Source organism: Pteropus vampyrus, unplaced genomic scaffold (genome assembly GCF_000151845.1).
Source record: "Pteropus vampyrus isolate Shadow unplaced genomic scaffold, Pvam_2.0 Scaffold632, whole genome shotgun sequence".
NCBI classification, from domain to species: Eukaryota; Metazoa; Chordata; class Mammalia; order Chiroptera; family Pteropodidae; genus Pteropus; species Pteropus vampyrus.
The window spans coordinates 205862-221932 of NW_011889413.1; the positions used below are offsets into that span (position 1 = coordinate 205862).

General features: G+C 52.1%; 1 protein-coding gene and 1 pseudogene across 6 annotated transcripts in view; both read right to left on the reverse strand.

Annotated features, from left to right (window-relative positions):
- PCNT (pericentrin) overlaps nucleotides 1-16071 on the reverse strand; it is an 88824-nt gene that overhangs the window by 70277 nt on the left and 2476 nt on the right. For all 6 annotated transcript variants that reach the window (XM_023525820.1, XM_023525821.1, XM_023525818.1 and 3 more), the window contains exons 2-8: nucleotides 15387-15590; nucleotides 4835-4939; nucleotides 4177-4432; nucleotides 3152-3207; nucleotides 2081-2255; nucleotides 1472-1605; nucleotides 46-139 (exon numbers count right to left, since the gene is read on the reverse strand). In XM_023525820.1, the coding sequence (XP_023381588.1) occupies nucleotides 46-139; nucleotides 1472-1605; nucleotides 2081-2255; nucleotides 3152-3207; nucleotides 4177-4432; nucleotides 4835-4939; nucleotides 15387-15590 (1024 nt within the window). The remainder of the gene's footprint in view (nucleotides 1-45; nucleotides 140-1471; nucleotides 1606-2080; nucleotides 2256-3151; nucleotides 3208-4176; nucleotides 4433-4834; nucleotides 4940-15386; nucleotides 15591-16071) is intronic.
- Nucleotides 6744-6862, reverse strand: LOC111733751 (annotated as a pseudogene).

A 16071-nucleotide genomic window follows, 5' to 3' on the forward strand; every position in this document is an offset into this window, starting at 1 on the left:
ACACGGCTTCAGCATGAGAACGTGTCCCCAGCATGAGCTGCTCACCACTCAGCACCTGCCCGTCGCTTCCTGTGGACTCGAACTGGACCTCCTGGGACTGCGTCTGAAGCTCTCCGCGTGACGTCTGAGGATTCTCCACCTGGGGAAGGCAGGTGACAGTGTGGGACACAACCGAGGCTGAGCCCCAACGGCAGCACACTCGTCGTCATCGTGCCCCAAGTGACAGCCCAGGCTGAAGCGGGCAGTAGAAGCTGCGGTCCCATCGTGTGGCTGAGAACCAGCAATGGCAGCTCCAGAGAAATCGAGTTAAAGGTGCATGAGCTGACTGCAGCTTCGTCACACCTGGTGTCTCACAGATCAGCTATGCAGGGCCTGACCTTGCTCCCTGCAGACACCACTTCTTGTCACTGAGAACAGACCCTTACTGTCCTTCTCACCGTCAGGGGAAGGTTGTGGGGAACACTTGGCACACTCTGGGCCCCGCAAGGTGAGTGACTGGCACCAACCATATCCTAGTCTCCCAGGAAGTCCCCTGTCGTCCCATTTAACTCGTCCCACTCCAAGATTCTGTCACTGTGCCCCATGGGCTCTTTCTTCTCCTGTGGTCACAGCTGCCCTCACCCCTTTGAGATGCTAAAGCTCCCTCTGCAGCCTTAGTCAGCACCCCTAAAAAGTGGCTTCTTTCGAGGGGGCTGGACCTAGCACAGCAAGCCCATGCTCTGTGCCACTCGCCCTGCACCAACGAAGCAGAGAGCAGCTGATGCCCACCCGCCTGGGGCCAGAGTCAGCGTGGTCAGGTGTGGCCCAAGGCACTAAGCTGGGCAGCAGAGTGCAGGGCTGAGACCAGAGGTGGGGCCCCACATGAGGGGACATGGGAGCTCGGCCTGAGCAAGGCCCCTGCAGGCTTTCTCCCCCGGGTACAGGATGCAAGGCACCCTCCATCCGTCTCTTCCCCACCAGGGAGGCCAGGCGGGCCCGAGCCAGGCTGGCCTGGGTCTGGGTGCGACAGCTGCGGCGGCCTGGGGCCCAGGCTCCTCAGGCTCTGGTTTCCTGTCCTGAGCTGCAGCCTGGCACAGGCCACAGCTGACCACGCTGCCGTTCTGCCTTCTCAGTCCCCTGAGCCAGCGTGGGCGCGAGGCCAGGCTCCAGGCTCCAGATCTACGTAAGATCTGGCCACGTGGCCCTCACCTGACAGGCGGTGTCCGTGGACAGCGAGCGGCGGCAGCAGCTGGGGTGTTTCCAGCGGCCTTCCCACAGAAGCTCCACCCTGCAGGGCAGCCTCAGAGCAGGGCCCCGCACGAAGGACACGAGTCCTGTGTCCAGGACCGAGGTCAACTCAAGTGACCCTCTGACTATGGCCTCATCTCGGCTGGCAGCACCGCCAAACACGGGGCACCTCCCTAACGAGAGGGTGCTAGGACCGAGACCCGCTCCTCCCCAGGGACGAGCACGTCCTCGGTGCATCGCCCACCTCCAGCCGTCCTCCTCCTTCCTCCTCGCGGTCGCGCCACTCCGGGTCCTCCGCGAGCCGGGGCTCCGATTCTACGTGCTCCTGCAACTCCTTCGCGATGGCCTCCTGTTGCGCCTGCAGAGGCAGGGGGCACCCTGGAGGGCACAGACCGCACTCAGGATCCTCCTCAGCAGACTGCCAACCAGCTTGCCGTCAGGAAGGACTCGGCACTGAGCACCACTCCCGCTGGCGCCCCGGGCCCTCCGGGACTGGACGCTGGCACCCACTCTCCTGGGAGGGGGCGGACAGCCGGGATCCCTGGGTGTTGCGCAACACGCAACCCACGTGAAAAGGGAACAATCCCAACGCTGCTGTTTCGGGAGGAATGTAACACTAGAACAGAGGTTTCGGGAAGGTTCGGGGGCCTCGAGAGGCCTGTGACCCATAAGCGGAGACCCCGCAGCTGACCAGCTTGCAGCCACCCACGCCGCCTCACCCGGGTGTCACATGCACTGTGGCCGGCATCTGAACACGGAGGCAGCATAAACCCAGCAAAATCGCAGCATTTATTCCGGGATTACACAGGGAAACTGAGTCCCCATTCGGCACCTGTTCCTCTCAGATACTCACATTCAGCCTGATTTTTGGCTTGAAAAGTCTTTTCCAACTCAGCTTTCTGTTCTGCCAATTCTTTCTCAAACTGGCTTCGTAAATGATCCACCTCTGACTGATGCTGGGCAGACAACTCTTTGCGTAGGTTTTCTAAGCACTGATCTCTCTCGGATTCCCAGTCTCGCTTTAGGATCTGATTTAAATAAGAAAAAAGAGTACGACCAACAGTTAATGATCTGCAATAAAAATGTTCTAACCACACACTTAAAAACTGGGAAGTCACCCCCTGCCCAGGACAGACGACCACAGGAAACTGGCTCTGGCTGTTCAGTCAGTCCATGGCTGCTGAAGGGAGGGGCCCGAAGAACCCACGAGGCCAACAGCCCCCAGGGACCAGAGCAAGGACCTCCAGCCCAGAGAAGAGCCATCTCTGAGCACCCAGCAGAGGCGTGCGGTCACTCTCCAGGTTCCCGCATCTGGCTCCATGCAGACCAGGGGTGCTACAGAAATGGCACTGAGCCCTGCAGGATGGCCAGGCTCTGCCCCACGTGCCCTGGGAAACGAGTCCCCACTACCAGTGCCCAGGGGTGGGGCTGGGGCACCAGCGCCAACACCCACTCCACAAAAGCAGCCTTGAGAGAGAGACAGGTCGTGGGGATCAGAAGTTCCAGTGAGATCTCTCGGAAGGCAGCCGACGCTGTTACAGCCTGAACCACCACTCCTTCCCCCAAAAGGGCTTGGGTGGCAGCAGTGGGACAAGGACTGGCCGTGCCAGTGTGCCCAGCAGTATGGCCCCCAGGTGGGCCTGTACCCCATGCACCTCCCTGCGTGAGGACAAAGGTCTGTGACCCCAGCACAGCCCGGGCCGCTCAGAAAACCAGACTTGGGATGGAAAAGCCTTGTGTCACGCAAACCGTCTGGCAAACCGAACTGCGCAAACGCAAGGCGGCTCAGATCTGGAAGGCACATTTCCAAAGCGTGTCCGCCCGAGGCTCCGCCTGGCTGTGCTGGGGTCGCGCGGCGGAGGGGCAGCTGGCAGGGGAGGGCGAGCAGCGGCGAGTGCACACAGAACGACGCCCATCACGATACCTCGACCGCCTGGACATTCTTCTCCACCTCCGACTGCAGCTTCTCCTCCAGCTCGGCTGTGAGAAGACAGAGAGGAACTCAGATGCCCGAGTATCACACCTGCGCAGTCTGACTGCCCAGGAGAGGAAGGGCCCCGGCAGCCTCCAGCCACGCCCCGAAACATCCCGGCATCAGTGGGACCACAGGGCCGTCTGTGAGGGAGCAGGCGTGACGACGTCCGCCGTGCGTAAACGAGGGGCATGGCCTCCAGCTAGCTGGCTGGGCCTGGCGGGCGCTCCCCAGCGGGTGTGAGGCCTGCAGACAGGTGCTGCCCGACACGCCAGGGCCCGCGCCGGCTTCACTTCTCAAACGAGACTCAATGGACGGGCAGGCACACAGGCGCTCGGGCCCGCAGAACGGGCGACAGGTAGCGAGTGATGGATGTCCTCAACTTAGGTGTCTGATGTCCCCACAATTCTGACACGCTCAAAGCATTGAGGTGCAATGCTTCGAGTGGATCATGTGGTATGACATGTCGCTCCATGAAGCTACCGCTTAGGGACAGACGTCTACAACAGGGAATGACGACCTCACCGAAGGATGTACGAAAGACACCATGTGGACACACGGGAGTCCATTTGGGTACACAGAGCTCAGTACTGGCCAGAGAAGCAAGGTTAGGCGGCCCCCTGAGTGTGTGGCTCTCTGGGCACAGGGCGAGCAGCCTGGGGCATGTGGGGTCTGTGTCCGGGAGCATCTGAGTCTGGGTCCCGTCAGCGGTGCAGACACAGACCTCCGGCAAGTGAGCGAATCACTTCCAAGACATCGCTTTGAACGTTAGCACGAGCCGCTTGGACAAATGGACAGAAGGCACGGGGCCAGCAGGGTAGGACAAAGAGACACAGAGGATGCAATGCCGCCAGACAGAGGTGACCCCAGGCCCGGCGGAGGTACGGAGACCAGCGCCCAGCAGCTCGCTGGGGAGGCGCCCCAAGACAGATGCCGCCTCCGGCACGCCGGAGGCCCACGCAGCCCGCAGCACACACCTGTCTCCTGGCAGCGCCGCCGCACCAGCACCTCCCGTTCACGCGCGTGCTGCTCGCGGGCGAGCTCCAGCTCCAGCCGCCACCTGCTCTGCAGCAGGGCCAGCTCCTGCGCGTGGCGGCCACTGAGCGTGTCCCGCAGCTCCGTCAGCGCCGCCTCTTTCTCCTTCTGCAGCGTGGCCTGCGTCAGCTCCAGCCGCGCCGTGTGCATGTGGCTCAGGCTCAGGCGCAGCGCCTCCAGCTCCAGTGGGGGCGCCGGCTGCAGGGGAGAGGCCTTTCTAGGTGCCACTGGGGGAGCAGGGCCTTGACCCCGAGACCCCAGGAGCCCTGCGCCCCCGCCCCGCGAGTCCTCGTCCCTCAGCACTGCCTTGCCACCACAGCACCGCTCGTGTCGAAGCAGTGGGATAGGCGGATGACAGGGGACATGGCTGGCCGTGCAGAGTGTGTCCCTGGCACCTGGCCCAAATGGCTGCCATTGGGTGTCCACATGTGTCCCTCCACTTTCCACAGCCCCACACAGACATGACAACAAAGCCAACCAGGAAAGCAGACACAGCACACCTGCAGCTCACACGATCCACTCTGTGACAGTCCCCCCACTCTGCCACCCTCCCAGATCCCAGTCCCCCGGGTGCTGGTGTGAATCGCAGCATCCAGTCACCTGGGTCTGCAGCTGCACTGCCATCGTGGGCTGCTGCCCGTCAGTCTCGTCGCCGTGTCTGCTCATCGGTTCAGCAACTTCAGGTTCACGTGCCTGTTCACAGTCCTGGGGGAAGGAGGCAGAAAATGTGACCCAGACAGTTAACACCAAAAGTAACGCCCGGCCAGAGCATGGAAAACGAACGTCCTCACAAAAACGTGCCCCGGAGCGTCCACAACAGCTCTGTTCACAAGAGCCAAAAAGTGGAAAGAACCAGAGTGTCCACCAACAGGTGACTGGGAGGCAACCATGCACCCACACACTAGGACATCGTCCAGCCACGAGGGGTGGCCTACTGACACACCGCAACACTGACGGACCCCGAAACACACAGCGCGCGTTCCAGACACGCCGGAGACGGCCAGCACAGGCGAATCCAGACGGAAAGCAGAGGTGGCTGCCAGGCCCCAAGGGGAGGGAGCAGCGTGGTGTGACTGCTGAAGGCACGGGTGTCCTTTCGGGTGCTGAAACGCTCGGAACTAGTTGTGACAGATGCACAGGCCAGTGAATGTACTAAAAGCCACTGGAGCACATTCGTAAAAATGGTGACTTTTGTTACATAAATTAGATCTCAGTAAAAACAACTGAAAGAATATGCAACCTGTCTGAGTGGCTTAGTGTGAAGTCAAAAGCTCAGAAACAAAGGCGGCAGGCGTGGTGACTGGGCGAGCAGAGCCCGCTTGCCCCTCGCTCACTGTGGCAAAGACTAGGACATCGGGACTGACCTCGAGCTGCCCCCGCCATGCTCTGGGTAGGAGACCGCCACACACAGGTGACTGTGGGAGACCAGGGCGGTCACCGCACCGAGGAAGGCAGAACGTGACAGCTCTCCTCAGTGCATGAAAGGTGACCTCTCGTCGACATCCAGAAGAAGGGGCAGAAGGTCTGGGGAGAGCCGATGTGGGCTGGGCCAGCAGGGCCGGAGCGCCCCACGCGGCAGCTCTGCCTCTGGCCTCCTGCGCCCCGAATTCCACCCGGAGAGACAGGACGCTCGGAGACAGCTCTCGCTGGCCTGGTGTGCACTGCGGGGGAGCCCTCGGGCAAGGAACACACCTTAACAAGACAACCTCGAAGAATGCCTCTGTGACGGCCCCGGGCTGTTGGGGGACCGTCGCCACCCAGCTCCCGCTGAGGCCGCTCTGAGTCTTCATCCCCGCTCCAGCAGGGTCCTCCAGCTAAGAGGGCAAGGGCCAGAGAAGGGCCCCGACAGTGACCCGCAGGGCTGCAGCCCCAGGCTCCCAGGCTCCCAGGCTCCCAGGCTCCCAGCCCTGCGCCCGCTCAGAGCCCGCACTCTGCTCCCGCACCTCTCGAAGCCCTAATGACACCGCTGCCCCTTTGTAACGAATGTTGCTTCTTCTCGTGTTTCACTGGGTGCTTGACACCTGAATTACTAAATTTTAGTTTCTCAAGAAATTCTAGTCTTTCGGACCCGTGCACATTTTCCAAGTTCCTAATTTTATATAAGTACAATATTTTATATTCCAGATTTTCCTTTTGGACATAAATTCCTCTGTCCAAATTTGTGGAAATAGCATTTTTAGTTTCAGTGGATTTCCCCCGACGGCTGCCTGACCAGTCCGGCTTTACCCGGCCGTGCAGACTGAGCTGATGGTGGCTCAGTCCGCAAAGCAGCGACACGCGCCCGGGGCCTGCCAACGTGGCTGGGCCGCACCGCAGCTGCCCAGCTTCTTTTCTGGGCGGTGACAATGACTCAAGGGGCCTGACATTTCACACATTTCATTCTCTCCTGCAGGACAAAGGACGATGAAAACATTTACTCCATTTTCTTTTTTAGGAGAGGAAACCCTTGGCTGACCTCACAGATTGCAAGGACCTTGTCAGCTGACAATCCCTTATATTTTATTTTTTACGCCTACAGCACCCGGCCTTCCTAGGTGGTCTCCCATCCAAGTACTAACCAGGCTCGACCCTGCTTAGCTTCCCAGATCAGACGGGATCGGGCTTCTTCAGGGTGGCACGGCCGTAGACCTATTTTTTTTTAAATAGAGAAAAAATTGAGTAAAGCATATTTTATCTTGCGATTATCACACAGGTCCACGAGACCCTCGTGGGTATCTAAGACACAATCTTGCTGTTCCCTGTTTCGTCATCCTAAGAGTTATTTTATCATACTCATCATCACGACCAACTGTGCTGGAAGTTCAAATAACGTGAAAGCAGGAGGCGGCGGAGACTGCCTTTCTGAGTTGACAGTGAAATGAATGGCCGCTCTTCGGCTTTCTCACGGACTGGACAGACCATCTTTGTAACCTGCTCCGCTATGACGATTCTCTAAGAGCTTTCCACTTTCCTCTCAACACAGCAAAGAGAAGAAGGCTGACAGCAAACACCACTCACAATCGTTAGTCGACAAAAGACCAACAGACAGAGCAGCACGTGAGGACACCGATGACAGCGAAACTGACAAAAATGAACCCTCAAGTCACGAGTCTTCGAAGGACAGTCAGTGCCCGATCTACTTCCTTGAAATCAGAAACCACTAAGTGAACGTCCCTAAGGACAAAGGGGAGACGTGACAGTCTCACCCAGCTGGTCACGGCAGGAAGACTCATGTCACGATGTCCGCACTATCCCGCTTTGCTAAAAGCATGTGGCAATATTCTTTCAGTGTTTTGTTTGTGTGCCAAACTTTACTAATACACAAAGATTTGTATAAAACTTCCTAATAAAGTTGTTTTAAATTGTTGCTTAGTCTCACTTCTGTAAATTATCTGTAAAACAACGTAAAAGGACAAAAAAGGAAACGAGGTCCGTGGGACCCAAACGATAAATGGTGACGACTATTTTTCCTGGTAACTCAGACAAATACGAGGGAAAGCTCTGGAATTGCACTTCCTAAACGTCTACAGTACTCCTTAAGTCTTCTGTCCCAGATTCGGCAAAGGTGATTTTCTTCCGAAATTCTTTGCCTCTGTGCAATTTTGGGGGGTTCTCATGCAGGAAACAGCCTCCCCTTATTTTGTTCCTGATGCAGAACTGAAAGGTCAAGTGCTGTTTTCTGCCACTGAGTCAACTGCCAGCAACGAGACGACTGCCACACTGGTTAACATAAACTGCCTTTTCGTCACGCACTTAACGAACTGAGAGGGTGACTAGATCTGAATGCACACCATGGATATGAAGTCTTCTGCAATTCTCTCTTCCTCATAACTTCCTGAAAAGCTCAGATCGTAAAGCTGCTTAAAAACATGCCTTATATATATATTCTTGGAATTTAATATATGCCTGTGTTTTCTGCACAGTCGAACAAATTACTTTCTTCACCCTAAGACTTTAGAATCTTTAACTGAAAGGGCATTTCAAAATTATGATATGTGAACTTTGACAAATTAATTCCTGCTACTGGATTTTCCAGTAGTTGTTTTGCTGCCTACTAACGTTTTTAGTCTTTGTATTTTAAAATATTGAACACTCAAGTGAGCTTACGTATTAGATTAAACTAAAGAAAGACTGACTGTTTCACCCAGCTCAGCGGGCGTCATCACCCAGCACACCCTCCCGCCCTCCCATTCCCACGGCCCTGCCCGGGGCCGCAGCCAGGGGCACCGCCAGGGACGCAGAGCCAGCACCAACTGGCCGCCTCCACTTCAGAGTTGTTCCTCCTGGGGCACTTTTCAGCTATTATCTTATTCCTAAAGAGGGTCACAACTTTACACAATAAGCACTCCAATTAGATTATTAAAGAACAAACTTAGGCTAGAATTCATTTGCTTAGAAATTACCTTTATTTACCTAACAGTTAATAAGCATTAAAGCAACAAGTGTATTAAATAAAGTATCCTTTTGGAACCAAAATAAACAATGTAATACGTTGGAAAGAATTACTATTTCACACACACATTTATATTATCTTATGCTACTCAATAAGCTCATTAAACTCCATAAAAGCTAAACTCAAAATTTCCAGATATCGGTAAAATAAAACAAAGACACCATGAATTATGTTCAAAGCACTATGACGACATGCTGGCTCTTCCAGGACTCACTCCGCTGACACGGACAGACATCGCCCGCCACCTAGGGAGACCGACTGCACTTCCAGGTCCACGCCTGGCACCTGCCAACTGCTCTGCCACTCGGTGTCCTGCTGCTGGACGTGGGAGGGCATGGGACAGGGAACGCTATCCTGGAAGTTTACTTTTCAGAAGACCATCATTCTAAACACAAAATAATTCCTATCTTAGCACCTACACTTAGATTAAAGGCATAGTAAGTTCTCAAGAATTGTCATCAATTATTTTCTAACATATATCAAAAAACCTTTCCTTTTCTGATTAAACTCATGATGTACAATTGTATGACCAGAAAAAGTCAGTAAAACATCTCCTCCTACAACACCGATGGCTTGACTGTTTATTTTTTTAAAGCCTGGGAATCAGTGATCTACAGTAACCCTATCTCTAGAAGTTAGAAAAACAGCAGCAAATTAAAACCAGAGATAACTGAAATTAAGACAAAAATTAAAGAAACATAAATATACTACATTAAAGAAGCACAATTGAACAATCTGACTCTTAAAGAAACTGACTCTGAACTTAAAAGCCTTCCCACAAAGAACAATTCAGTCTCCACAGCTTCAGCATCTTACACGAGCTCATCCACAGAGCGAAGGACCCCTCTCACCTCACTTCATTGCATGAGGCCAGTGTAACCTCAACACAAACACCTGACAGGAAGGGGAAATTACAGGTCACTCTCTCAAAAAACATACGTTTCGTCTGTATTGACTGAGATGATCACATGACTTTTCTCTTTTAGTCTATTAATGAATCATTGACTTTTTTGAATCTTGCACTCCACTAAAACACGCTCTACCCCACATCCACCAAAACTGAAAAGAGGGAAAAAACACCGTACTGTCAATCCCAATCACAGATGTTACGAAACAAGGAAAACTCTCATATGCCGCTACTGAAAGCATTCTGGACAAGTATTCGAAAACACAGTTCAACATATGCAAGTTGAACATGTACAAACACAATGACCCGGCAATTACATATCTCATTATAGTGCCAAGAGAAAATGAACACATATACCCAAATAGACCTGTAGAAGAACGCTCACAGCAAAGGCCAACTAGCAGTAGAACAGACAAACTGAGACACATTCATACAGCAAAATAAACTACAGCTCCTGGCATGGATGAACCTCATAGACAAGATGCAGGATAAAAAGTTCCAGGCTCAAGACGCACATACTAGATTATTCCCTTTATAAAAAGCTCAGAAACTAGCGAAACTCAACGACAGTTCTAGTCAAGGTACTCCATACACAAAAAGTAACGTGAGAAAGATCTTAGACTGAAATGCAGAAACAAGTCCACAAAGCTTCAAGAAGACAGAGGAGAGTATCTTCAACACCTTAGGGCTAAGAGATTTTTTGGGGCAGGACACAAAAAAGCACTAACCAGAGGAAAAACTGCTACATTCAACTCCATCAAAATTAAGAACGTCTGCTTATCACGAAACACCATTAAGAAAACAACTAGGCAAGCAAGACTGGGGAAGAAGAGTCACAGCACATATATCTAACAAACGAAAAATTCAAAGATTAACAAAAACCCCTACAAATCAACAAAAAGACAAAAAGATGTCAAAGGCTTACCAAAACAAAGCTAAAACAGCAACGTCCAGACACTCGACGATGTAGCACTGACAATGCTTCGCATCCAATCAAAATTATTAAACGCGTCAAAAAGATGGGACATGTGACCCATAACTAAGAGAAAACTAAGCCAATGGAATTACACCCCAGAGGGACTGAGATGACAAAATTAGCAGACAAGGACACTCAAATAGCTACTATAGTGATATACAGTATTCAAAGGAAAACATGAATGTAATGAGTGAAATAGAAGATTCTAAATATTTGAAACAAACAAAAAAATACACGGCATTGCGTCAATAGACTAGATGCTGCAGAGGAAAAGATCAGCGACCTTAAGGACCTGGTAGCGGACGCTCAGAGACAGACTGGAAAAGGTTCTCAACAAATGAACAAGCAGCGCCTAAGTGACCCATAGGACAACGCTAAACAATCTGAAGTATAACTATCTGACGTCAAAGAAGTGGGTGGGGAGAGGAAATGGAAAAGTTATTTGAAGAAATAACAGCCAAAAATTTTCCAAGTTTGAGGAAAACTATAACGCACAATTCCATGAAGGCCCACAAACCCCATGCAGTGTAAACACAAAGTAAACCACATCTGGGAACATCTTAATGAAACAATTTGCAATCAGAGATAAAAACAAAAATTTTAAAGTGCCTCCCTCAACAAAGAAAAGACGCTACAGGAAGAGGCGTAATGACGAGAATGACAGCAGACTTCTCAGACCCCACGCGGGCCGGGGGCCCACGGGACAGCACAGAAGGTGCTGAAAGGCCGGACCGCCAGCCTGGAGTCTACGTCCAGCAAACGCATCTTTCAAATACGAAGGCAAAACAGTCATTTTCAGACAAAGAAAAGCCCAAAGAGTCCGCGAGCAGACCTGTGCCACCAAGAACTGTCCTAAGGCGGTTCCTCAGGCTGAAGGAGAAATGACGCCTGATCGGACTCTGTCCACACAAATAAAAGTCCCGGAACCGGTACAGGTGTCGGGGACATGAAACTCAAGTACTTTTCATTTTTTAAGTTCTTTAGTAGATAACAGGCTGTTTTTAAAAAGAATGAGAAAGACTCCTGCATGCTGCTGTGGCGTGACCGCCAGAATACCGTTAGTGGGAAAAGCCACCGGAACAGGGTGTGAGGCACGCGCCGCGAGAGCAGGTGCTGGGGAGAGACACGCACACGCATCCGCGTCTCTGCGAGAAACGTGTCGGTGGACGAGAACCTAACTTCCACGTTACCTGGAAAACAAAGACAAGCTGGCTGCAGGGGCGGGCGCAGAGCCGTCAGATTATCTTCCTACACCTGCCTTTACAGGTTCAATTTTGGAACCACATCAATGTTTTACATAATTATTTTAAAAAATTAAATCAGAAAGTGACTTTAAAACACAAGTAATTTGTAGAATGCTTGAAATAATAAATAGAAGTTATAAAAAAAAGAACTCGTGACATCTGACTCGTGAAATAAAAAATATAATAAAATAATTTCACTGCACATCTCTGTGGGAAATACCTAAAGGACAAGAATACCTGTAAAGAAATCACAAACTGTCCCAGAAATCACGAGGCTCGTCACAATACTGGAGCCTAAAACTCACGCAGAGAGAAAAGCAAATGGGCAATCGCGTCCCCGTTGGGGACAAACGCTGCTGATGTTAAAGGGGCAGAAATTTTAAACTTAAGTAGAAACTCTGTGATCTTAAATTACCAACATGAAAATAGCAGTATTAATTCTTAAACTGTTCAAAACAAAATTCTGACTGTTCACTGAAATGACCTAGAAAGAGTGGCTCATCCACAAAACGTCCGTCATTTAAATAACGATCATCGGATCAAGTCTCCAGCCCGGTCACAGCACCAGTTACGAAGACTGTAAACCTGAGAGAAGGGCGACAGGAGCCTTTGAAACGACAGCGCAGGGTTGCAAACGACAAATCCTGACATGCAAGTTCTTCAGGATAAACAACCGGCTTCTTCAACAAACACACTGCAACAGAGTCTGGGGCCTGACGAACGTGCCGGTCACAGGTCCGCCCGTGTGAGCTCAGGCTGTTGGAAGCCTTAAGAGCAGGAACCCGGGACCCAGCGGGGCACCATCTGATGGCCACATTTCCGCTCACGGTTACCGGTAGCTCGTTAAGTAGTCGGCTCATTAGGTAACAGCTTTTGATGGATACCTGATCGTTGCCCACCCTCTGAAGAGCCAGGGGACAGGAAAAGGGGTCTACCTCCCCCGATCTCTAGCCGCCCCTGTGGAGGCTCTGGGCAGACACACCCCACGGAGGGCTGGGCCTCTCTAGCGAGGGTCTAACGAGGGTCCTACGAGGGTCCTTCCCCGCGTTCACACACAGATCCGTGGAGAAAACCCTGACTGTGTGAGCACCTGCATCTCTCTAGAGAAAGAGCCCGCGCATCTCACCAGCTTGGAGTTTAAAAGCACTGCTTGAAGTAGGCTTGTAGTGACAGTCACTTTATAAATAAAAACAAACGCTTTGCTTTGGCCATCTGCCTCAATCCCGATAGCCAAGTTTTGCGAAGCGGACCCCCGCGCAGCTCCCACTCGCCCTCCACGGTCCTGACGGGGCCACGGAGCATGCAGAAAACAGGACGCATGCGTGCCAGGGGCAGCCGTCAGAGGGACCTACAGAGGCTCCACATTTATAGACCGCTTTAAGGTGTGAAAATTGTACACTGCATTAGTGATATAATTACAAAAATGGGGGAAATGTTATAAAAGTAACCTAATTTATTTATTGTAGAAAATACAAAAAAAAACAAAAAACAAAAAACCTGACCACAGCAACGGAAAAGCCCAACATCTCTACCCACCCATCGCTGTTGCTGATGACCTGGTCTGTACCCTCTGGTCCTGCGAACAAAAGTCAAAATGGTTTCATAGGACCATCTTCCTGAATTAAAGTACTCGCCAAACACCTGAGTGAGAGACTTACAAGTTAAAAAAAAAAAAAGAAACTTAAAAGCGTGCAGCTGATAAAACAGCGAAGCAGCACCTGTTTTCAGGCAGGTAGTCTCCGCCCCCTCCAAGTGACACCCCCTTAAGATGCAACGTGCAGGAACATGCACAGTCCACGCCGAGAGACGCATGAACAAACTGGGGAGAAGTAACAGCTCCTCCTTGGACCAGAGCGCAGTGAGTACGTGCGGATGGATGACGGAAATGGAAAGCCATCACGGGGCCCACACCGCGGTCATACCTGCTGTGGGCAAGCATCGGCAGTAAAAGCCAAATGAAGGGGTCTCTAAGTGTCCCCACACCATGTACTTACCAACTACGCGGGGAAACAGCGACTTCTCTATCAAAAGAAATCTGGCAGGCCCCAGTGACAGAGCGACAAAGCTGGCACCACCAGCAGTGAGACTTGCCGGGTATCACTGACACCCAGGGTGCCAGGGCCTCCACGTGGTGTGCCAGGCAGGGACACCGTCACTTCCGGTGTTCTTGCCAAAACACACAGCCTGATTTCAATCAGGACGAAGCATCGAAGAAACCCAAACTGACAGGGACTCTACAAAAAAACTAGCCAGTACTTTTCAAAACCATCGAACTTATAAAAGGCAAGGGAAGACTGAGAAACTGTCCCAGATGGGGATGCGGCATTGGTGAGCGATGCAGGGTCCCAGACCAGAGAGAGGGCATGAGCGGCACTCTGGAGACGAGTGGGAAAATCTAGAGAAGCTCTATCGGTGAGCTCCGAGCACTGTTTTAACTGAAGCTGAGGCAATTATACAGTTACACAGGAGACCTGTGTACAGTTTCAGGAAGCCAGGTGAAGGGTACGCAAGGACTTGGTGCTATTTTTTGCAACATTTTTGTAAGTCCGACATTATTTCAAAGTGAAAAACTGAAAGACATAAAACTTTAATTTAAAAAAAAAAAACACTTCTGATTTGAAAATAAAAGCAAACAATTAATAAATGTAATTATACACTACGGGCTTTTCTCCTCAAAGAGCCCCGGCAGGAAGATGCGAGAAAAGCCACTGGGAGCATCCCCTTGGCCCCCTCAGCATGGCTTTCGTTTTCTCAGCTGCAACCAAGACGTGGCTGCTAAGAACTGCTACTCCACTCCGAGAGAAAACTGGAGGACACCAATGGCCGGCAGTTGACATCTGACGTCAGGCCCGCCCGAGGACGGGGGTGGAGGGAGAGCAAGGCGGACAAGCTGCTCTGGAGGCTCAGCATCCACACTCCGGCCAGCTGCTCCCCAGGCAACGCGGAAGCACCGTGGCCAAGTCTTCCAAGTTTTCAAAACAGGCAAAATTCCAGATTCGCAGGTAAGCCGGCCTCAGTAAGGCAGGCCAGACGCACCCTGAGTCCAGTTCCGCCCTGGCGCCAGCCGTCCACTCAGCCCAGCCAACACCTGCACCTGCCCCTCGTGCACAGCTGGGGCGTTCACAAGTCAAGGCCCCTCTTACCAAGGCACGCAAAGAGAGCCAGCCTCCGGCGGGGGCCCAGGGAGGCTGCGTGGGGCTAGACTCTCAGCTCTCAATGCCCGTGTCCACTCACCTGCCACACCTGTCCCTGCTGCTCTCTCGCTTCCGCCAGCAAGACCCCACTTCCACACCTTCACCCCTTCCCTCCTCATCCCACGTTCAGAAAAAAGGGAAAGGACAAAGAGTGACAGGTAGATCTGAGAACAGGTGAAGGAACACCTGTTAGGCTCCCACTTGTAAAATTTCCGTTACCAAAGCAAGCTCCAACACTGACTCTGCCTTCCAACGTCAATCCAAAATTTCTCAGAATCACACAAAGGTGAAACATTTACTAGGAGTAAAACCATGAAAACACACCCTTCTTGGAAAGTAAAATAAAACTCTTTCCTCATTTTCGATAGGCAAAAATGTGATGATGCTGAGTACGCTTACCTGAGTCGCGCCCGCCTCATCAAGGGCGCCACTGCACGCTGCGCTCTGGCGAGCATCCCCTCCTCCCAGGAGTGCGCCGCCCTCGGGGGCTACCGGCCTCTCCTCCGGGACAGGCGCAGCGACAGCCGAGCTCTTCCCCTTCGCCGTCTTTTTCTTCGAATGCGCACAGTCACCTTTTGTTTTTCTCTGTCGGAACTGAGCAAGCTGCGCAAAAACGTAGAGAAGTAGTAAAGGCAGAAGTAAGTGAGAAAAATGTAACAGAACCACCAAGTCAGCAGGCTCGTGGGGAACATGAGGCTCTGGGGTGGCTCGGTGCACTCAGCCACAGCTGGCCAGGTTCACGCCAACCACCAGATCGCTGTCCCACTGACACCTAGGATGCCAGGACCTATGCTCAGAATTGCACCCAGGTGCCTTACAGTGAAGACTGCCCGTCATGCTCATGCACCCAGGAGAGAGCGGCCGAGTGGCAGAGCGGCTTTTCTAGCTCCTGGCATTCACAGAAAAGCATTTTTAAAAATGCACCTATTTAAAGGACCGGTAGCTTAACCGAGGTATGTTTAAGGTTTAGAACTATATAAAAGCTAAAATCTCTCCCTTTTTGCCCCCATTTCTCCCCAGTCAAGGAAATACATAGCCAACTCCCTGGCCATAGACTCTGAGACAAAGTACCGAAATAGCAAAA